The sequence below is a fragment of the Dunckerocampus dactyliophorus genome, chromosome 15 (assembly GCF_027744805.1).
Source record: "Dunckerocampus dactyliophorus isolate RoL2022-P2 chromosome 15, RoL_Ddac_1.1, whole genome shotgun sequence".
Lineage (NCBI taxonomy): Eukaryota > Metazoa > Chordata > Actinopteri > Syngnathiformes > Syngnathidae > Dunckerocampus > Dunckerocampus dactyliophorus.
Window position 1 is genome coordinate 24,227,124 of NC_072833.1, and position 22,651 is coordinate 24,249,774.

A 22,651-nucleotide genomic window follows, 5' to 3' on the forward strand; every position below is an offset into this window, starting at 1 on the left:
CATTTATTTCCTGTATTATCATCCTCCTCCTCTTCTTCTTCTCCCACGCGTCCCACTCTTCTTCTCAACTTCTCTCATCTTTTTCCTGCTGGAGGGGCAATGAATCCACCCTGTGGAAGATGCAGCAAACCAGTTTACCCCACAGAGAAAGTCAACTGCCTCGATAAGGTCGGATCTTTCACGCATACTTACTAGTTATTTCTTTTTATCTGTTTATTTCTATTTTTACTACGCAAACCTCAACATTGGCGATGTTCCAAAAATGATATAATATAGATACAAGTTTGTTTTAAATATCATGCTTTTCCAGCCAAGAAAGATTATGATAATAATAAAATATAAAATATTTATATATATATATATAAATATATGTATAAATTATATTATAATATTATATATATTATATATATTATAATATGAATATAATTAAATACAAATAATATAATGCAAATCTATAATTAATATACTTCATACAATATAGTACAATGCAAATAATATACATTTTATGTACTCCATACAAATGAAATGATAAAATATAAATACTAAACTTAAAGGAATCATGTGATTTTTCAGCCAAAAAAAGTCATTCTAAATAATGAAAAAATATGTGTGTGCATACTGTATACTGCATATTAAATATATAACATGTAATTGTTATCACCATCAAAATATAGTGTGAATATAAAGATAAATAAATACAAATAATACACAATTAATATACATAACATGCCATTGGCTGGCGACTAGTCGAGAGTGTACCCCGCCTCCCGCCCAAAGTCTGCCGGGATGAGCTTCAGCAAAACCCCGCGACCCTAAAGAGGACAATATAATATGATAAAAGACAAATAAAATACAATCAATATACTTCATATAAATAAGATGAAATACTATAAATACAAAAGTTATAGTAAAAAAGAACCATTGGATTTTCCAACCAGTAATGTGAAAAAAATATGTGTATATATATATACATATATATATATATATTTGAATTGTATTTATCATCATCAAAATATGAATATGAATACACTGAAATACAATTAATATACAATTGATATACTTGACATAATATTTAAAAAAATGAAAATAACATGCATTTAGTATACTTCATATAAATCATATCAAATGATGTAATATACTGTAAATATGTAAATACACATAGGATAATCACTCATTATTTATATTTTATATTTATATTTGTATGTGTGTGTGTGTGTGTGTGTGTGTGTGTGTGTGCAGTACTGGCACAAAGGTTGTTTCAGCTGTGAGGTGTGTAAAATGGCCCTGAGCATGAACAACTACAAAGGCTTCAACAAGCGACCTTACTGCAGCATGTAAGTGCTACACACACACACACACACACACACACACACACACACAAATACAGTAATGACAACACACATGCGACAAACGTGTTGTTCCCTCTCAGGCATTACCCCAAAACCTCCTTCACCATCGTCACCGACACCCCCGAGAACCTGCGTCTCAAGCAGCAGAGCATGCTCAACAGCCAGGTGAGGCCCCGCCCACTTCCATCATGTTCATCCTGACCCTTCACCAGGGGTGTCACGGAGCACTTGAAGAAAAGCACAATGAAAAAATATGTCACAATATACTGCAATCTACTAATGACACATTTACTGCGTTACGTTCGTCTGCACTCTGTGTGTATGCTAGCGGCCCCGCCTGCACCCGCCGAAACAAAGAGACTGTTTAACTGACAAAAGGGCTCACTCCCTTCATGTCGTTGTTCTACGGAAGAAACGCGCCGAGGTGCTGGAACCAATGCACAGAGTGAACTCTCTTCCTGCCTGTTAGGAGGCGGGAGACGAGGGAACCGGACACGCACGCACGTGCAAATATGTTGATCATCCGGTTCATTTTCATTGATCGTGCCTTCAATTCACTTATTCGTCCCAGGCCTTGCAGTGCCCACGAGACGGTTTTTTTCAGAACGAGAAGTCTGGTCACGTTTTCATCTCGCGAGATCTTGTGACACGCCATCTTGTGACACCCCCCCCTTGCACAGCTACACTACGGTAGTTGCACAACAATGCATGATGAAAACAGTATACAAGCCAGTCAAGTCAAAGAAATACAGGAAACGTTGCTGTTAGCAATAAGAAACGATTACTATACGCAGTAATATCATTAATATGATGAATGCCATACGATAGAACAATCATTTTGTAGTATTGTTTAACCATGAAAAGGTACATTTCGGTACATTTCCCCAACTTGTGCATTTCACATTCATTTGAATTAAAAAGTTACATTTAATTTTTTATTGAATTGTTTTACTGGGGTCATGAAAGTGTATTTTATCATCATTATTGTCACCATTATTAGTAGTATGAACATATTGTAATAAAAACTCATATTATTATTAATACAATGATTAGTATTAAATTTGAATCAAATATTATTACTAATATTAATACGATCAATATATTTGTAGCTATATTATAAAAATTATGATATAATTAATTATAAAAATGTATAATTTAATAATTTAGAATTTATATCATGTAATTATATAATTTAAAATTACTATTCATATATCACATAATATTGAAATGAAACATGATTATAATGAATATAAATTACTTCATAATTAATTATTGACATGATTACTCATGCGTCTGTGTAGGCTCTCAGTCGTACAGGAGTTGTCCATCGAGGAAAAGGCTTCTTGAGACGTCATCTGTACTTCTGTGTAGAAGGTGTCGGACGTTTCGCTCCTCATCCGAAGAGCTTCGTCAGCAAACTAATAAGTGCTGGTAGCTTAGGCCTTAAATACAGTAAGAGTGGGCGGAATTGGTGTGCCAACACCCTCCTCCTATTGGTTCGTTACACGAAGCCTGGGCGGAGCAGTGGTATAATCCTATCCTGTTATTCACACCTACGATAAAAGGGAAGTGTCGCTCCCTGAATTGGGTATGAACGACTCTGATACTGGCTTGTTAGCATCTATTGTTCTGGCTCGGCCCTGCCTTCACCTCATTTGCAAGACTAAGAGCTGTGGGTTTTGGTCTCAGTAACCTGCTGAACACAGGGTCCAAATTAAACCTCAAACCACCATTCCGATTCAATGATGGGTTCTGTTGTTTGACAAAAATAGCTTCCTTTACTCCTCTTTCAAACCATCTGTTTTCTTTGGCCAAAATCTTTACCTCGCTGTCCTGAAAAGAGTGATTGGTAGCTTTCAGGTGTAGATGTACTGCTGATTGAGGACCACTAGCATTGTCCCTGCGATGTTGATAAAGCCTTTTTTGGAGCATTTGCTTAGTTTCCCCAATGTAGTGCTCTTTGCATTCCTCATCTTTACAGTGGATGGAATAGACCACATTGCTCTGTTTCTGGTTTGGAGCCTTGTCTTTAGGATGCACTAATTTTTGTCTCAGGGTATTTACTGGTTTGAAATAGGTAGGAATTTTGTGTTGCCATAAGATCCTCTGGAGTTTTTCGGAGACCCCCGCTACATAAGGGACTACCACTCCTCTCCTTTTTGCTTCTGTGGGCTTTTGGGTTTCTTTCCCTACTCTCTTCTTTTGACATTTGTTAAAAGCCCACCGTGGGTACCCACAGGTTGAGAGCGCTCTCTGGACATGTTGTGTCTCCTTTTTCTTTCCCTCAGCACTAGTTGGTATTTGTTCCGCTCTATGTTGGAGGGTCCTAATAACCCCTAGTTTATGTTGTAGTGGATGGTTTGATTCAAAAAGCAGGTATTGGTCAGTGTGTGTGGCCTTTCTAAAGACCTCTGTAAGTAGCTGTCTGTCCTTTCCTATAATTACCTTGCAGTCTAAGAAGGCTAGTTGGTTTTCTTTAGTGTCCTCGCGAGTAAATTTGATATTGGTGTCCACCGCATTGATGTGATCTGTGAAAGACTGAATTTCTTGTTTTTTGATTATGACAAAGGTGTCATCCACGTATCTAAACCAGTGCCTTGGTTTTGTCCCTGAGAAGGATGTGAGAGCCTGTTTCTCCATCTCTTCCATGTACAGATTCGCCACTATGGGTGAGACTGGTGAGCCCATAGCACAACCATGAATTTGTCTGTAGAATTTCCCTCTAAACTGAAAATATGTGGTGTTAAGGCAAATTTCCAGTAATTGGCAGATGTGGTCAGCACTAAGTTTTGTTCTCCGATGCAGAGTTGAGTCCTCGAGCAGTCTCTTCCTCACCACCGAGACTGCTGCTGAGGTGGGGACAGATGTGAAAAGTGAAGTCACATCATAAGACACCAAAGTTTCCTCTGGCTCCAATCTGAGGTCTTTGATGCTCGCCACAAACCCTTTTGTGTTCTCTATATGATGATCAGTGTTGCCTACCAAAGGGGATAAGACTGTTTTTACATATTTCGCTACATTGTACGTGGTAGAGTCAATGCTACAGACAATGGGTCTGAGGGGAAACCCTTCCTTGTGGATTTTTGGAAGGCCATAGATACATGGTGTAGCCTCCCCAGGGTATAACCTATGATACATCTGTCTGTCAATTAGTTCTTCCTTCTCTAACTTTTGGAGACAGTCTATGATTTCTTTCTTATACCTACTGGATGGGTCCCTTTTAAGTTGCTCATATGTGTTGGCATCACTAATTAGACTTGTTATTTTTTCTTCGTAGTCCAATGTGTTGAGAACCACTGTGCATCTGCCCTTATCAGCTGGTAAGATGGTGATGCTCTCATCTTTCTGCAAAGCCGCTAATGCTTTCCTCTCACCTAACGTGATATTGGACGGTGGTGGTTTGGCACTACTGAGAAGGGCCGATATTCTCAGACGAAGGTCCCCTGCCTCTGTTCTAGAAAGGTTATTGTTCCTGATGGCCGATTCAGCTGCTGTGATATAGTCTACTGTGGGTATCGTTTTAGGAGTCACTGAGAAGTTGAGACCCTTGGTTAATACTGCCTTCTCTGTCTCCGAGAGGCTTCTGTCTGACAGATTTTTGATCCAATTTTCTTTAGTATTGGTCTGATTCCCCCCATCCTTAGTGTTTACGACAAGCTGTGGTCGATTTTCCAATAGAAGTTTCTGGAATTTTCCCTTATGCCTTTCTTTGGTTTTGCTATGGTGCTTCATATAACCTGATTTGATAAATTCACAAACCTCCTGATAGGTTTCGTGCGTAAGCTTGGTTTGCAATCTCTGATAGAAGGTTTCTACTTCAGACTGTTTATTTTTTATCTCTATGTTAAGTCTCCTAATTCTCAAATTCTGTATTTTTCTGATGTAGTTTTGTTGCATTTTCCTTGCCAAGTGTCCTTGCTCAAGGGACGCTTGCCTCATGCATTTGGGGATTAACCTACTCTGCCTGCATCTAAGATTAAATCTGAGGTGGTTCCTTAAATCTGCTAATTTAAGAGTGGCCTTTTCTAAGCTACGTACCAGCAGAAGGATGTCTCTCCCAAAGTTGGTCGCAATGCGTCTGTGTAGGCTCTCAGTCGTACAGGAGTTGTCCATCGAGGAAAAGGCTTCTTGACACAACATGTCCAGAGAGCGCTCTCAACCTGTGGGTACCCACGGTGGGCTTTTAACAAATGTCAAAAGAAGAGAGTAGGGAAAGAAACCCAAAAGCCCACAGAAGCAAAAAGGAGAGGAGTGGTAGTCCCTTATGTAGCGGGGGTCTCCGAAAAACTCCAGAGGATCTTATGGCAACACAAAATTCCTACCTATTTCAAACCAGTAAATACCCTGAGACAAAAATTAGTGCATCCTAAAGACAAGGCTCCAAACCAGAAACAGAGCAATGTGGTCTATTCCATCCACTGTAAAGATGAGGAATGCAAAGAGCACTACATTGGGGAAACTAAGCAAATGCTCCAAAAAAGGCTTTATCAACATCGCAGGGACAATGCTAGTGGTCCTCAATCAGCAGTACATCTACACCTGAAAGCTACCAATCACTCTTTTCAGGACAGCGAGGTAAAGATTTTGGCCAAAGAAAACAGATGGTTTGAAAGAGGAGTAAAGGAAGCTATTTTTGTCAAACAACAGAACCCATCATTGAATCGGAATGGTGGTTTGAGGTTTAATTTGGACCCTGTGTTCAGCAGGTTACTGAGACCAAAACCCACAGCTCTTAGTCTTGCAAATGAGGTGAAGGCAGGGCCGAGCCAGAACAATAGATGCTAACAAGCCAGTATCAGAGTCGTTCATACCCAATTCAGGGAGCGACACTTCCCTTTTATCGTAGGTGTGAATAACAGGATAGGATTATACCACTGCTCCGCCCAGGCTTCGTGTAACGAACCAATAGGAGGAGGGTGTTGGCACACCAATTCCGCCCACTCTTACTGTATTTAAGGCCTAAGCTACCAGCACTTATTAGTTTGCTGACGAAGCTCTTCGGATGAGGAGCGAAACGTCCGACACCTTCTACACAGAAGTACAGATGACGTCTCAAGAAGCCTTTTCCTCCATGATTACTCATGTTAAAAATGAAGAAATATTTATATTAATACCAATAGAAGCAATATGATAACTAATAATCATGAAACATTTCATTGAATATCATGACTACTATTAATATCAATATTGTTACTCATATTAGTATCATTATATTATTATATTGTATGTACGTTAACATTAGTAGTAATACTAGTGATAACATTAATACCAATATTGCTTGTATTAATAAGAATGATTATTATTGTATTATTATATGAATATGACTAATGATAATGATGACAATGATAATAAAATACACATTGAAATGATGAATATGATATCAATTAGAAAGTCGTATAGGATCAAAGGCAGAGCGGTGCAGTTGTGCGGTGAAGTGCTGGTGCGGAAATCAAAGGGCTGATTTTCCCGTTCCCGTCTGTCCCGGCTTCATCCCAGCAGCAGCTCATCGTTTATATCCATAAAAGTCTCGACAGTGCAGCTCTCACGCACTGCAAATATTCCTCATGGCCACAACGTGACTCACCACACTGCTCTCGCTTTGTGTGCGTGTGTGTGTGTGTGTGTGTGTGTGTGTGTACATGTAGTTGACTGCCACATGAAGTGTCTTGGCTTTGTTTGTTGTATTTATGAACCACGACTTGTAGCTTAAAATTTACATTTAAAAAACAGAATGAATAGTAGCCGTCCATCGGTGATACTAGCTGGTTAAATATTGAAATATTTCCCCCTTTTTCTTGAATGTAAGTGATTGTAGCTTTAATGAGCCCACACTAGCATCTTTAAAATTGCTTTTAAAAAGGTTTCAACTATGAAAAAAGGTAATCAAAGAATAAATGATGACTTTAAATACAATAACATCTCCAGGTTAACACGCTTTTACTGATTTTAAGATGCTACATTCACATTTTACCCTCCGTTCTTGTCGGTAAGCTAGGCTAAGCTAACTGCTAACCACAACCGCGGTTTGCTTCCAGGCCCTTTACAAGGAAGAGTTTGAGAAGAACAAGGGCAAAGGTTTCAGCGTGGTGACCGACACGCCCGAGATGCAAAGGCTGAAGAAGACGCAGGACCAGATCAGCAACGTAAGAAACGCAGACAACAACAAAAAACAATCGCATTCAATCACATTTTAATATTTAATACATGCGGAATAGAGCAGCAAGAGGCCATACCGGCACCTGGTGGCCTTTTGTAGGTATTGCTGCCATGACTTAGGTTTTATCTGGAGAAGTAAAACATCACAGTGCATTATGCTAGTGTGTGTGTGTGTGTGTGTGTGTGAGTGTGTGAGTGAGACAGTGTAGCGCTACACAACTCCACTGAAGGAAGCGCAAGCGAGGAACATTTTAAACATTTCTCTCCTGTGTAAGCCCACAAGAGGCGGCCCTATATGGTCAAAAGATCTCAGCTGTGGACACCCGCTCAACATCCGCTCTCACACATTCCACACTGAAAGCAACACACACACACACACACACACACACACGCACACTCAGAATGAGAAGAAACTTTAGCACAGTCAAGATGATGTTTTTCCACCTGTGCTTCTCTTTGATTATCGTCGTTGTTATTTAAACTCTTAGCTAGGAACCATATTTGGTTTAGTTCAAGTCAAAAAGATGTTTTTCTCCCTTTTTTTTTCAGGAAATGATATTTTCGTGAAACGTACCTACAGTATGTTCTATTACTAATGAAAGGGAAAAGGTAGAAACATGCTGATGAAAGACGAGAGTCTAATCTGTCACAATATTCTGTGTGCCTTGAAAGATCACTTAAAAATCATCTGAAATGGGCGCCACTGAAAGGGGGGAATTTTGAAAAATGGCTGGGATTGAATGAGTTAATGGGGTTGGAACCATCAGGTTTTTTTTGCATGTTTGTCACACTTCAATGTTTCAGATCATCACACAAATGTAAACATTAGTCAATGACAACACAACTGAACACAAAATTCAGTTTTTATATGAAACTTTTTATTATTAAGGGAGAAAAAAATCCAAAGCTTTATGTCCCTGTGTGAAAAAGTGATTGCCCCCTAAAGCTAATAAGTGGTTGGGCCCCCCTTAGCAGCAACAACTGCAATCAAGCATTTGTGATAACTTGCAATGAGTCTCTTCCAGCGCTGGGGAGGAATTTTGTCCCACTCATCTTTGCAGAATTGTTGTCATTCAGCCACATTGGAGGCTTTTCCAGCATGAAGCGCCTTTTTAAGGTCATGCCACAGCATCTCAATAGGATTCAGGTCAGGACTTGGACTAGGCCACTCCAAAGTCTTCATCCATTCAGAGGTGGACTTGCTGGTGTGTTTTGGATCATTGTCCTGCTGCAGAACCCAAGTTGCTTTCAGCTTGAGGTCACCAACAGATGGACGGACACATCCTTCAGCAGAATTCATGCTTCCATTTATCACAGCAAGTCTTCCAGGTCCTGAAGCAGCAAAACAGTCCCAGACCATCACACTACCACCACCATATTTTACTGTTGGTATGATGTTCTTTTTCTGAAATGCGGCGTTACTTTCACGCCAGATGTAATGGGACACACACCTTCCAAAAAGTTCAACTTTTGTCTCGTCAGACCACAGAGTATTTTCCCAAAGGTCTTGGGGATCATCAAGATGTTTTCTGGCAAAATTGAGACAAGCCTTAATGTTCTTTTTGTTCAGCAGTGGTTTTGGTCTTGGAACTCTGCCATGCAGGCTGTTTTTGCCCAGTGTCTTTCTTATGGTGGAGTCATGAACTCTGACCTTAACTGAGGCAAGTGAGGCCTGCAGTTCTTTGGATGTTGTTGTGGGGTCTTTTGTGACCTCACGGATGAGTCATCGCTGCACTCTTGGGAGTAATTTTGGTTGGCTGGCCACTCCTGGGAAGGTTCACCACTGTTCCATGTTTTCACCATTTGTGGAGAATGGCTCTCACTGTGGTTTGCTGGAGTCCCAAAGCTTTAGAAATGGCTTTAGAACCTTTTCCACACTGATAGATCTCAATTAATTTTTTTTTCTCCCTTAATAAGTTTCATTTAAAAACTGCATTTTGTGTTCAGTTGTGTTGTCATTGAAATTAGTTTGACGATCTTAAATATTGAAGTGTGACAAACATGCAACAAAAATAAGAAATCAGGAAGGGGGCAAACACTTTTTCACACCACTGTACAGTATATAGTGTATACATAAATATCACAATCAAATAAAGAGATTAGGAGGGCTTCATGTGAGGGACACACTGGACTGGTGGCCAGGGCGCATGGAGACAATCACTCACGCTCACTTTCATACCTGTGGACAATTTAGACAATTAACCTAACATGTGTTTGGAATGTGGGAGGAAATGCTTGGCTGGTGACCAGTCCAGGGTGTACCCGGACTCTCGCCCAAAGTCAGCTGGGATAGGCTCCAGCATACCCCCTAATTAGGATAAGCGGCATAGAAAATTGATGGATATTACAATAAGTACATTTACAAGGATCATTTCAGAAGAAAGTTGAAATATATGGAAAATGTCAAAACTATCTGCAAAAATGGGGGAGAAAAAGAGTGAGTATACGTGGTGTACCTGCAGTAGCTGTCCACAGGTGATACTCGCTGGTTAAATATTGAAATATTTCTCTTTTTCTTGAATGTAAGCGATTGCAGCTTTAATGAGCCCACACTAGCATCTTTAAAATTGATTTAAAAATGGTTTCAACTATGAAAAAAGGTAATCAAACCACAAATTATTAATTATTAAATACACTGTTCTCTCCAGGTTAACATGCCGTTATTGATTTTAAGATGCTACATTCACATTTTCCCTTCGTTCTTGTCGTTAAGCTAGGCTAAGCTAAATGCTAACCCCAGTCGCGGTTTGCTTTCAGGGGAATTAAGCAAATTCGGGTTGCTTAGTGAACTTTTTTGCAAATTTTAGGCTAGGCTAACTGGAATGCGTCTTAAACTATTAACTATAAAGTCATAATATGGGAATAAAGTGATAATTACGAGAAGGAAATTTACAAGAAGAAAGTTGAAAAGCAAAGATCGAAGTTCATACTAAAAATACGCTTTTTCACGCTTTTTGTTAGCATATCTACATGTGTTGCTTTACAAAATATCAAAGTTTCCTTTTTCACTATGTGGCACTCGCTTGAAAAATTTTGGACGCCCCTTGTTGTCTAGGTGGCTTTGTTTTTATCATTTTAAACATTACATTAACATTGAAGGCTGCCAAAAAAAAATTGTGGGAAGTATTTCTTGTTGGCATTTCACTGTGGAAGCATCTGAACAATGTTTACAAAGTACACAAATAAGGACAAATCCCATTTAAAATAAAATAGTAAAACGTCAAATTATTGGACTCTAAATCGTCTGATTGTTTTATAGATGGGTTATTTTATGTACTTCATTTTCATGTCTTTACCGACCGTCAAGTGAAGTCTGGCGCCCTCTTGTGGCTGTGTTCCGTGTGTGCAGATAAAGTACCACGAAGACTTCGAGAAGAGCAAAGTTCGAAGCGACGCGCCGCCTCCGGAAAATAGGCAAGGTGACTCCCCTTCTCACGTGACGCATGAATCCCTCCTAATCCCTTTTTATTTTTACATAAATGTTTTTTCCTGTATGTTTTTCGGCTCTGCGATGATGAAAAAGATGCATCCAGCCAGGAGGGGCCTCTTGCTACAGCTCCATCTGGTGGAGGGGTGAGGACCTTACAAGCATTCTCGAAACAGTCTTTAAAACAAGTGTTCTCAACATCTTAATGGTCATTAAGTCGCGACCCACTTTAATTTAAGTCATTTTTTGGGTATTTTTTACACATTTATTTGACATTAAATTTTTTGTATTATGATTTTTACACTTTTGTCTTTTTTTCTACATTTTTAAGTAATTTTTCATTTATTTTTATAATTTTTTTTATACTTCTAAGTAGGGATGCTCCAATCACGGTTTTATGCTGCCGATTAGGACTTCCAGCAGCACGAAGAGAGCAGCCGGCGAACCCGGTGTCTTCTTCCGCTGACGAAGAATGGCTATCTCGTCCGATGAATTGAATTATGTTTCAGGACTTCCGTCACGCACATACGGACTAGTGCATGCCGTTTGACTGACGGTCGCAATGTGAGCCTCGAACACTCACCATACTCCATCACGTAAAACTCTTTAACGTGGCACGCTTTGCAGGGTGCAAAACTGATATCACTCACACAAACGGCAGGTAAATTCCACACGGCAGGCATGAGTGGTTTGGGTTTGGCACGCCTGCGCAGTGTGAAGGAAAGTGGGCGGGAGACGATGTGTGTGATGTGTGTGACCGCGTGCTGCGAAGGACGAGCCACGGGTGATCGGTGTTGAAAGGCATTTATCAGCTTATGCAGGTCACATGCTTTTTCATGGAAATGGGACGTTTTGATTGGTGGCCGATTGATCGGAGCATCCCTACTTTTAAGTCATTATTTTTATGTGTTTACACATTTAAGTCATTTTTATTTCTATTTTTTATGTTTTTAAGCCATTATATTCTGTTTTAAGTCATTTTTTAAATGTTTGTACTTTATTTCAGTCATTTTTATCTTTAATTCTATTTTTTGCTTTTTTAATTAAGTCTATAAAAATGAAATCAAAATGAAGTCATTTTTAATTCATTCTTATTTTTTACGTTTATTTTTTATCTGTATTTCTATTTTATGCTTTTGTCATTTTTATTTACGTTTTTATGTCTTTTTTTTTTTACACTTGTCATTTTTATTTTACATTTATTTATGCCTACATTTGTTTATATTTTGTATACTGAAGTGAAACCAAGCAAATGGATTTGTTAAAGACTGCCATCTTTTGACACATTCTTGAAAGACATAATTACATATCAAAGGTGCATTTTAGAGGAATTTATTACATTTTGTCAAAGAAACGAGGAAGACGACTAAAACATCGCTAAAGTTTACATCAAAGTCAGTCATCAGTCGTATGTTACGTATTTGAATGTCATGTTTGACTTGAATGGATTCGCAACCCACTTGTGCCCCGAAGCACGAGTTGACAACCGAGGCTTAAAAATGGATTTTGATCCTCAGCCTGTCTAATTTGTAGCATTTTAGGCGACACAAAGCAGAGCATTTCTTGAAATATTGACCATCCCGTCATCTCTAACTCGTGTCTCTGCCCCCCACACGCAGAGTCGCTACCAGGCCGTGTACAACTACACGGCGGCGGAAGCCGATGAGGTTTCCCTGCAGGAGGGCGACCTCATCTGGGACGTGGAGCCCATCGACGAGGGCTGGGTGTTCGGGAGCAACCAGCGCACGGGCCAGCGAGGAATGCTTCCCGCCAACTACGTGCGACCCGTGTGACGCAAAGCCGACGAATGAAGAGATTTCCAACGCTCACGTGTGGACTATACTGTGGAGACAAGGGGTTTTCCAAGTCTTACCATCGTGGGCCGCCTCCAGGCGTCCCAAAATGTCCTTACACAGCAGCCCGGCCAACCCACAACATCTGCCATTTGTCACCCTCTGCTGGGCTTGAGGCATTACTACAATTTCCGTTGACCCTCAAGTGCTCACACTTTGAAAACCTCTGCTGTGGACCACCACAATGTATTCCACCGGGCATCATGTTTTGTTATTCAAATTAAATGTGAGGCAAAGAAAAATAAAAACACCAAAGTACAAGCAAATCAACTTTATTCAAAATCAGGTGAAAACATTTGGAGATAAAACTATCACATTTACATTAAAATAAGACAACTTTTACTTTAGTTTAAAACAAAAACGGATAAATCTTAAGCACCATATTTGTTTTTTTATACCCTCATAAACATGTTTAAAAGTTGCTCCCCTTCAAGGCGACGGCAGCGAGAAGAAGGCGACCCTCTTCTCCACTTTGCCGCGCAGCTTGGTCGGCAGCCACGCCAGACGTCGGCCCAGCAGCGCCGCGTTTCTCCCCAGGAAGTCCTCGCACAGCCTGGACCCAAGACCACCGAGAACACGGACTTTAAAAAGTTGCCACAAGTAAAGCTCATTAGCGTGTGTATAAATAGGGAGAGCTGTGTGTGCGCGCACGTGTAACCTTCTTACGCATGTGAAGGGGTCCCAAACAACACAAGCCCCGCCCCTTCCATGTGCAGGCTTTGCGTACGTACCTGAAGAGGGAGTACGGCTGCGTCTGGAAGATGAACACATCTCGGCAGTGATGCTGCGACGGAGCCCTCAGCACTGCTACCTAGCAACCACAACAAAAGTATTGGGACAGCAACAGGAAGTGAACCTCACGGTGGACCTGAGTATGGTCTAGTCCAACCTTTGACCTTTGATTGCCATGTAGTTAGTACAGGATCAACATGGAACATGGGGTGTCCAAGTACATGCACAGCTCATTTTCTATTAGCCTATTCTGAAGATATATGAAATACTGCAATCATTTGCTTCGTCTTCATGTGCTTCATGCACAAAACGTATCCGCCGAGAGAGAACCACAACAAGCTCCTAGAACCAGCTCCTATTACGCAACAGTTAGTACGCTACAATAGCACACACACACACACACACACACACACACACACACACACACACGTGCCAAAGTAACACTGCAACACTTAAAGCCTTTTACATAAATCTGCACAACATTCCTGAGGTGCAACGCCACACGCTGGTTGCACAATTAGTCAGGTGAGTATTTAAAGCGAGGCCCAGCATATTTACGGCCTATAAGTTTGGTTTTTTTTGGACAGCTGTGTATTTTAAAAAAATGCAATTGATTGATATTGATTTTTAAATTGTTTTCTTTACTGAACTTTTACTTTTTGCATTTATTTTTTTAATTCGTTTTTTTTTTTAATTAGCTTTTAAAACCTTTTTTCCATTTAACTTGGCATTTTTAAATTAGTTTATTTTAATTTTCAAACTACCTTATTTTTGCTGTATAGTTTTATTTTTTATGTAACTTTATTTTGTTTAGTTTTAGCTAAAATTGTATTTTTTTTTTTTCATATCCATTTCATTTTTACATCAGATGACATCAATTTGCTCTGTCACTTAGCACACAAAAGCTAAGATGTGGAAGTTTCGTTGCGATAGCTTAGCATGTTGGCCTACGTTGGACTGCTTTTAGAGACCTACCAACCTTGCAGTTGGAATTTTATAAGTACACAAAAAAAAAAAAAAAAAAAAAAATTGATAAAGCTTTGCATTTATTTAACATTTCAGCTTTTGTCCTTACACTATGCCTTTTGGAGTTTCTCCCCCATTTTGGCCATTTTTTTGGTTTAACTTATTTCTTCAACATGCTGCGGGCCAATTAAGCAAAAAAAAAAAAAAAAAAAAACACCAAGCCATAGGCCGCAAATGGCCCCTGGGCCGCACTTTGGACACCCTTGCTTTTCTGAGCTCTTTGCCGGGGATGAGCACGTGACCCGACACCAACTCAACTCTACTCGGCTTCCTTCGTTGCAAGCGAAGGATGGCATTCCAAGTGGTTCTTTGCACAAATACCAAACTCAAAGCTGACAAAATGCATTCCTAGATGGAAGTGAAGCACACGAAAAATGCAGACTTTTACTTGAAATATTCAGCTTTGAACCTCATTAGCATGACGGGTGGACCACAGCCATCACTGGAGTTGAGCACTATTCATATTTTCAAATCATAATACTTACGGAATCCATGAGGATGCGCAGGTTGCTGCTTCCCCCAAAGACGACGACATCGCTCTCGCTTCCCAGGCAGGCGCTGTGACACACCCTGCACGCAAGGAAGACAGGTGTCACGTTAGCGAGATAGAGAGACAACACGCCATCTCTCATATCTCCGCACTGGCGGCGGTCAGACAGGAAGTGCAGCTTTCAGCTCACATGAAGGTCATCAGCCGCGGTTACCCAAGAAAAAGTATGGGGTCTCAAAGTGGTTTACAAACCGTGATTGCTGCGGTGTAAACACAGCAACTCCACTTGGCGTATCGTTTTGAACCTTGACAGCCAGGACACCTCGCACTTCCTGGAGCGTGTTTGTGCCAAGTAAGGAATTCGCTCCAGGTGTTGCCGACAGTGACAGCAGGCATGCATGTTGTGCCACGCCCACAATCAGGTCACGTCATTACCAACACTGCTGTGGGCCGTCTCCTTTGTACAAGGTCACACCAGGCCACGGGCATCCAAAGTGCAGCCTGAGGGCCATTTACAAGCCACAGCTCTCCCCCCCCCCCCGGGAGACCCTGGCAATACGTACTTTAGGTTTTGTTAACTTTACTGTTTCCCTCAGTGGCTCCTTGCATACTTGCAATTCAGCAGCATTCATTCACGACCCTGCAAATTTGACGATTTTTGGTCTCAAAAATGTATTAAAAAAATGGCATCTAATTCCCTCCCCCCACCGAAGAACATGTTTTCCTGGACTCGCTCAATTTCCTGGCCTATTTCCATCGAATTGTTTCTGCCATTTAAAAAATCCCAGACTAGTTTGATTTCCCAGGCTATTTCCAGTGATTTTTTTTGGCATTAAAAAAAAAAAAAAAAAAGGAAATATTTCCCAGACTAGCTTGAGTTCCCGGCGTATTTTGAGAGATGTTTTAAATATATTTTAAAGCAGGAATGAATGACACAAAAAAATGCCCCCACTTCGATGTTAAAAAAAAAAAAAAAAAAGTCCAGTATGTCCACTTTAGCCCACAATCTAAAGCAGGCTTTGATTTTTGGCCCCTTATACGATTGTGTTAGACACCCCTGATGTACAGCATACATGTACCACAATTTTGACATGTTTTTTCGTTGATGTCAATGTTTTTTTTTCCCCCCCACCATCAAGCCTTTTGGCGGTCTTTGAAAGCACCGTAGTTACTGTGAAATGCGCAAGTGAAAACTTTGACACCATGTGTTCTGGGATCATCTTCCGCTAGGACTCGCTAGTGGCGACTAGCTGTACATTTTGTACGTTAAATACGTTGAATAAGACTGCTCACAGGCACAGAAACAAACTTAAAGGTTGATGAGAACGTACATACAGTAAGTCTGGCCATGTGCAAACATCCTGGATGTCTGCAAACATCCCAGACACCCGTTCCAAATGCTTGAGCGGGAAAGGCACCCTTCAGCACGGTCGTGTGAGAATGTAAACTAACTGAAATGTCTGTCAAGAATGTTGACAATGAACGCACCTCCAAGTGCATTTACTGGGCTTACTTGGAAGGACTTTATTTAAACGTCAAATCAAAAACTAAAGATTGGACTTTTGCAGGCTGGAAGTGCTCTTGCACGCTGTTGGAGGAGTATGGAGTATGGACGCTCCTACGTCGGGACTTAAGTGTGCGTGTGACTTGAAGTGACGCATTTGTCTATTCAGCACTGGTATAATTTTTTCCTCTTTTTAGATTTGAAAATATTGGATGTACATGTATACCAATCCAAAATGGTGGCGGTGATAAAAACATTTGAGTTTAATAAGTGTGTGAGGCGTATGTAGGGCTTAACTCTGAATTATGACACGAGTGCACAATGGCAATTAAAGAGGAGGGGGGGGGGGGGGCTTCTGGAGCTGAATCTAATCTAAGCAGTCATATTTATTGGAAATGTCGACCTGAAATCAGAGGAGAACGTCAACGTCAAGCTAGCAGGAGGGTTTTGGAGGAGTGTCAAAAATAGTGACACGCCGTTTATGGCGGTTAACCGGTTCCAGACCGCCAAGTAGGATTCAATTTTAATAAATTGAATATTTTTGTAGTTATGGCATAGAAAACCTGTTTACGAGCTTCTAAAAACAATATTAGAGCCCTCTAGACATGAAATAATCCCCATGTGGTCACCTTTACATTTGTATTACCCAAAATAGTAGATATGTGAGAAAATAAAGACATATTAGACAAACACATGTTAGCAGTTCCTTTTTTCCCCTCTGGACAGCACAATTTCCACGGTGGCTATCGTCTCAATGGATTGTAATGGCGGCTTTAAATGGCTTTACACTGGTATTACCCAATATAGTAGACATAAGGACGTAAATAAAACGGTTTGCGTGTCGCAGTGAACGTGTTTGCTAGCAGACAGGGCTCGTATTCATTCAAGCTTCTCAGAAAGCTGAAAAATTCCAAGCAAGGAATCTTAGCTTAAGCGTGATTAAGGAAGTTCCTGAGAGCAACTCTGAGCAAGGAGGGGACAGAAAAGTATCTTAGTGAGGAGGTGTGCTAGGTGTGCTAGGTATGAGCTGTGATTGGTTGCTGCAAAGAGGAGGAACGACCAAAAAGAGAAAAAATGCGCTCTGCACTCAGAATGAATGGACAGTAAAAATCAAGGGATCACTTAGAACTCGGACTGTATTAAGAAACGTGCAATCGTGACATTCATTTTGATGAAACTCAGCTAAATTAAATTATGACTCCGCTTCAAAATGTTTGAAAGTACCTCATTCTCATGTCCATTGTATTGATATGCTTGTTATGTTTACTGTCCATGCTGGGCATTTTACTACTTCATGTATTCGATATTAATGGTGGACGCCAAGCCAGCTGTCAGCCATTCCTGTGATTGCTAACCACGTGAGGGTTGTGACGCACCCGAGTCACACCGCTGCACTGTTGCATTTCACTGCAATGCACCTCAAACATTATCCCTGCATGATCGAGCCGGCAGCGTGTTATTAAATCACTTAGCGTACGGAGAACACTCCCCCGCTCAGTCTTTCCACCATCTTGTCCATTTCCGCCACTCTTAGGCTTCTTAAACGCCCTCACCACTCCTAACATTTCCACCTTTGATGCTTTGTAAATACTGTAACTTCAGTAAAAGTACTAAGATAAATCGTACAATCTGAGGAATTCTAAGATTTTTCCTGAGAGTGGCGCCACGTCTGGCCCTTGTCTCACCGAACACACACACCTAGTGGCCAATGTAGAGTACTACATCATACACTGTCACTTCTTCTGCTTTGTATTTTAGATCATTTAGTCATTTTTATGCTTGAAAATGTTTGATTTAGGTACAATCTGTTTAAATATTCAGCTACCAAACAGCGATCGCTTATTGATGTAGCGAGGGACGACTGCATTCAGAAGCCGAGACTTTCAGGCTTCCGTCTGGATAAAACCGCCTTGCAGTTAGAAGGTTAGGGCGCCACCTGCTGCTTCGGCTTGCGCTCGACAGCCTGTGAACGTCTTTTCATGCATTTTGGGAGTGTGGCGATGAGGCTTACCTGGGCTTGTCCTTGTGCGGGTGCGTCATCTTGCTCCACTCTCTCCGGAGCGTGTCGAACTGCCAGGCGTCATCTAGATAAAAAGGAAAAAAAACAACTAAACTTGTTTGTTTTCATCTGTATCCCCCCCCCAAGCGTGGCCTTCAACTTTGTGCACAAAGTGATAAGATGCACGCCAGATTTCACTCCTGCCGCTGCTTTGTGTGGACACGCTTGACAGTCACTACATTAGGTACACACGACTAGAAACATCGGCCTGTGCTTTGTTTGCGACACTTACTGAGGGTGCTTCCATCCGCGCCCAGACCGCCGAACACGAAGAGGGTGTGGTCGGAGGTGGGCGTCATGGTGTGCATGGAGCGGCCCAACGGCGCGCAGCATGGCGAGACGTTACTGGTGCGCAAAAGCGGGGGCGAAAACAAGCACATGAATACACAACACGAGTAACCTGGACAAATGAAGACACTATTGTGTGTTACAATTGAGTCCAGGTCCATTTGTCCAGGTCCAAGCAGAAGAGGTCCAAGTCTGCACTTTCCTGCAACACAGTGAAGGCAACAGGAAGAGGACGCTCAAACAGGAAAGGGCCTTTCCCAAGCAAACTGTCCAACAGTGCATCTCGGGACCACTCACCACGCCGCCACACACGTAGCCTTTGCTCCCCACCACGGCGCTGGCGTGGCAGCCTCGGTGGGTTGGCACAGGGCCCTGTTTGGGCCAGAAGCAGACTTTAGGACTGCACAATGCACGACAAACGTCCCTGACAGAGTCCACAAAAAGGTTTCTTTTCACTTTCTTTTTATCAGTCTGCTTGCACTGGGGCCAAGTGGGGTACTTGCAACCCGTCCAGTCCGCCCGGGGTTCGAACCACGGTCCACCGAATGAAAGTCGGCGTTGGGCATCGAGTGAAAAGACCAAGCTGTCAACTTGATGTCCAGAGCGACTTTTAAAAAAAGGTGCAAGTGTGGTTTAACCAACCTTTTACCACCAGAAGCTTGTGTGGCTGTAGACAACCCCCTTTTAAAAAAAAAAAAAAAAAGGGAAAACTGCACTTTCTTGGAATTTTGCCCATCACCCTTATGTGAAGGGCCGCACGGTTATGTTGGCCACAGAGTCATGAGAGCGGGAAGATCTGGGTTTGAATCTCCGCTTGGGCATCTCTGTGTGGAGTTCGCATGTTCTCCCCGTGGGTTTTCTCCGGGTGCTCCGGTTTCCTCCCACATTCCAAAAACATGCGTGTTAGCTTCATCGAAAAATTGTCATACGTTTGTCTATATGTGCCCTGCCATTGGCTGGTGACCAGTCCAGGGTGTACCCCGCCTCTCGACCAAAGTCAGCTGGGATAGGCTCCAGCATGCCCCCACGACCCTAATTAGGATAAGCGGCATAGAAGATGGATCCTTATGTGAAACATGAACATCTCTTTTCTGTGTGTTCTAAAGATATAAAGATATGTACCGTAAAGCACCGTGTATAAACCGCACATATTATACAACGCGCTCTCAACCCTTCGAGGGTAACGGTAAATATTAGAGATCCTGCTGTGTTTTTATTGTTGAGTTTAGAAACGTTAACGCGAGGTGTAGACGTTGGTTTCTATGTTGCTATGTGACGTCAATGTGCCCAGGAAGGAAGTTCCGGTCATCGTTGAAAGGACCAAAATACGACAAAACACTAAGTATTACATGCTATCATGAATGTAACTGTTAATACATGGTTACAGCATGGCTAGAAAACCATGAACATCTTGGGGGTGTTTTAATAGCGGGCATAGCTATGTGCCATTACGTGCATTAATTAGCTGCCTCTTTTCATCCGTTTTCCTATCTTCAGAACACAAAAGAGAAAGACCTGTGTTCAGGTCTCATTTAAAGATTGTGGATGAGCAAAATTCCCCAAAAAAGTGCACTTTTTCTTTGATGTGCATTACTGCCACCTACAGTTCAGGATTGAAGCTGATGCTTTTTTGTGCCCTTTGCAAAAAATAAAAAATTGAGAGCAACATCAGGTCCCAGCTTCCCTGCAGGTGTCTTGAGAGTTTACTTGCTATAATAGTAAATCGTGAATTTGCCACTTTTTACCCAGGCAGATTTAGGTGGAAACTCCTAGAGGTCCCTCAAATTACCCGGGTAAATAACAAAGTTCCTGAAGAGGTTCCTGAGGTGAAAAGGGGGCAATAGTGCGCCTGCTAATGTTATGAAAATGGAACCAAAAGGTTGTGCTAACCTGAGTCTCGGGGACGCTCCACGTCGTCGTGTGTGTGTCGAACACGTTGACCTCGTTGTTCCAGCCCCAGCACCGAAATAACGTGTCACCGATGGTCGTCTACGGAGTGAAAAAAAAAAAAAAAAGGTGTAAAGTTAGCATTTTCGTGATCCAAAAGCTAAAGCTTTAAATAAGGGACTCGCCACTGATTAGGACGTACCCAGGACATCTCTTCAATGACGAAGGTTGACAACGTCGCGTTCCTCACCTCCAAGATGGTCTTGCATCCGTAGCCCCCAAAGTAGATCAACCTGCAGCCAAAAACTTTCTTAAAACAATAACATTGTTGCAAAGACCACGTGGCTCCATATGGAGGTCATGTTTCTGACCGATCTCCATGCACCCAGCAGCTGTGCTTGGTCCTGGGCGAGGGCGGCGTTCCTTTGGAAGCAGGCACCTTCTTCCACAGATAGCACTGCTGCATGAGGTCCACGCTGAACATCTACACGCAAAAAACAAACAAACCGTCAGCTATTATTAAAAACCAGGCGCCAAAACGCTCCCTTGGGGGCTTCGCTACACATCTTAAAACAAAGCGCCATCAGTTAGGTACAGATGTGGGAGCTATAAGTCTGATCACTTTCTTCAGTTAAAAATAGGCTAACCTAGGAATGATGTTGCTGTGAAAATGAGAGTGTAGGGTTAGCACTACAAAGCTATGCTAGTGTCGCTCCTTAACTCTTTCAATGCCAAAGACGTCTATTGACGTCTTTTCTAAAAGTAACGTTGACTGCCAAATACGTCTAGTCATGTCTTTTGCCTTTTTTGCGGGAGCTACAGATCAAAGTCTGATTCATCTTGTGTGAATTTCTGACTTGTAGGCAATGCATTTCTGTCCCAGGAGGGGGCAACAGTTCTCTTCCTCCAGCCGGCAGCGACAGATTGTCGAAGACTGATTGTGGGTTGACAGTGGAAAATGGCGAAACATGCAGAAATCACAAAAAATACAGGCAGCTAAAACCGTCAGAGATTGTCTGGCAGTGGATCTGCGTTTAGTAGTGACACGATCACAAAGATAGGTGACAGGGGTGATGTAGGTGACGTAGACACAAATGCAGTTGACAATGGCAGCCGAAACAAGCTGGTGGTTAGCGTTGCTGAGCCCTGTGGCCCGACACCGGAGCCTGACACCGGAAGCAGTTCAGAACCAGATCCTGATTCTTCTGACGAGTGGCTGCCGTCTGGATGGGTCAGCAGCAGGGATTCATCCCCTCATCCAGCAGACCCCACCCTCACTCTGCTTGAATTTGCTTCTCTGCAGAGAAAGCTCTTTTTCTGTTTTTTGGTCAAAATCAGGTGTTTTTGCTGAAACTACCTTATGTTCTACCAGCAATATCTAAAGACCCAAAAAGGCTAGAAAAAAAACTTTTTCCTGATGGAGAGTTAAAAGTTTCATTAGATAGTCTCAATGTTTATGTAGTCCTAAAACTCAATATTCTGTGGGTCTTGAAAGTTCAGCAAAAATGCCCAAAAACTCTGGCAGTATGGAGCTCTCTGAACATGGCTGGCAGTCAATGGGTTAAAAGGAAAAGGGCACTTTTTTTAGAATTTTTCCATCGTCCACAATTTTTGAGAGACATGAACATGTCTCTTTTCTGTACATTCTAAAACGGGGGTAGGGAACCTATGGCTCGGGAGCCAGATGTGGATCTTTTGATGGCTTCTTATGCATTTTAATGCATTCCCTTTCTACCACATTGCGGGTGGTCAGAGCCAATGCCAGCTGTCCTTCATGATTACACCCTGTGTAATCATGGCAGGGCACAGGGCACATATAGACAAGCATTCACACTCACATTCATACTATGGACAATTTAGAGTCGCCAATTAACCTAACA

The 22,651-nt window shown here is 41.8% G+C and overlaps 2 protein-coding genes across 2 annotated transcripts in view; one reads left to right on the forward strand and one right to left on the reverse strand.

Annotated features, from left to right (window-relative positions):
* LOC129168153 (LIM and SH3 domain protein 1-like) lies at positions 1 to 13,066 on the forward strand. Its single transcript, XM_054753092.1, has 7 exons — positions 1 to 168; positions 1,240 to 1,334; positions 1,430 to 1,514; positions 7,385 to 7,492; positions 10,855 to 10,924; positions 11,029 to 11,078; positions 12,552 to 13,066. The coding sequence occupies exons 1-7, from the start codon at positions 100 to 102 to the stop codon at positions 12,723 to 12,725; spliced, it is 651 nt and encodes a 216-aa protein (XP_054609067.1). The 5' UTR covers positions 1 to 99; the 3' UTR covers positions 12,726 to 13,066.
* The window catches only part of LOC129168152 (kelch domain-containing protein 1-like), a 17,286-nt gene continuing 7,676 nt past the window's right edge, over positions 13,042 to 22,651 (reverse strand). The window contains exons 4-13 of the mRNA XM_054753091.1: positions 21,143 to 21,255; positions 20,974 to 21,064; positions 20,775 to 20,873; positions 19,182 to 19,256; positions 19,028 to 19,086; positions 18,829 to 18,941; positions 18,549 to 18,621; positions 15,029 to 15,113; positions 13,517 to 13,596; positions 13,042 to 13,338 (exon numbers count right to left, since the gene is read on the reverse strand). Coding sequence (XP_054609066.1) covers positions 13,215 to 13,338; positions 13,517 to 13,596; positions 15,029 to 15,113; positions 18,549 to 18,621; positions 18,829 to 18,941; positions 19,028 to 19,086; positions 19,182 to 19,256; positions 20,775 to 20,873; positions 20,974 to 21,064; positions 21,143 to 21,255 — 912 coding nt within the window. The 3' untranslated portion in view covers positions 13,042 to 13,214. The remainder of the gene's footprint in view (positions 13,339 to 13,516; positions 13,597 to 15,028; positions 15,114 to 18,548; positions 18,622 to 18,828; positions 18,942 to 19,027; positions 19,087 to 19,181; positions 19,257 to 20,774; positions 20,874 to 20,973; positions 21,065 to 21,142; positions 21,256 to 22,651) is intronic.

Coding starts and splice junctions, on each gene's coding strand:
- LOC129168153 (XM_054753092.1), top strand. CDS start 100: ATGAATCCACCCTGTGGAAGATGCAGCAAACCAGTTTACCCCACAGAG. Junction 169..1,239: donor AAGTCAACTGCCTCGATAAG/GTCGGATCTTTC, acceptor GTGTGTGTGCAG/TACTGGCACAAAGGTTGTTT. Junction 10,925..11,028: donor GCCTCCGGAAAATAGGCAAG/GTGACTCCCCTT, acceptor ATGATGAAAAAG/ATGCATCCAGCCAGGAGGGG.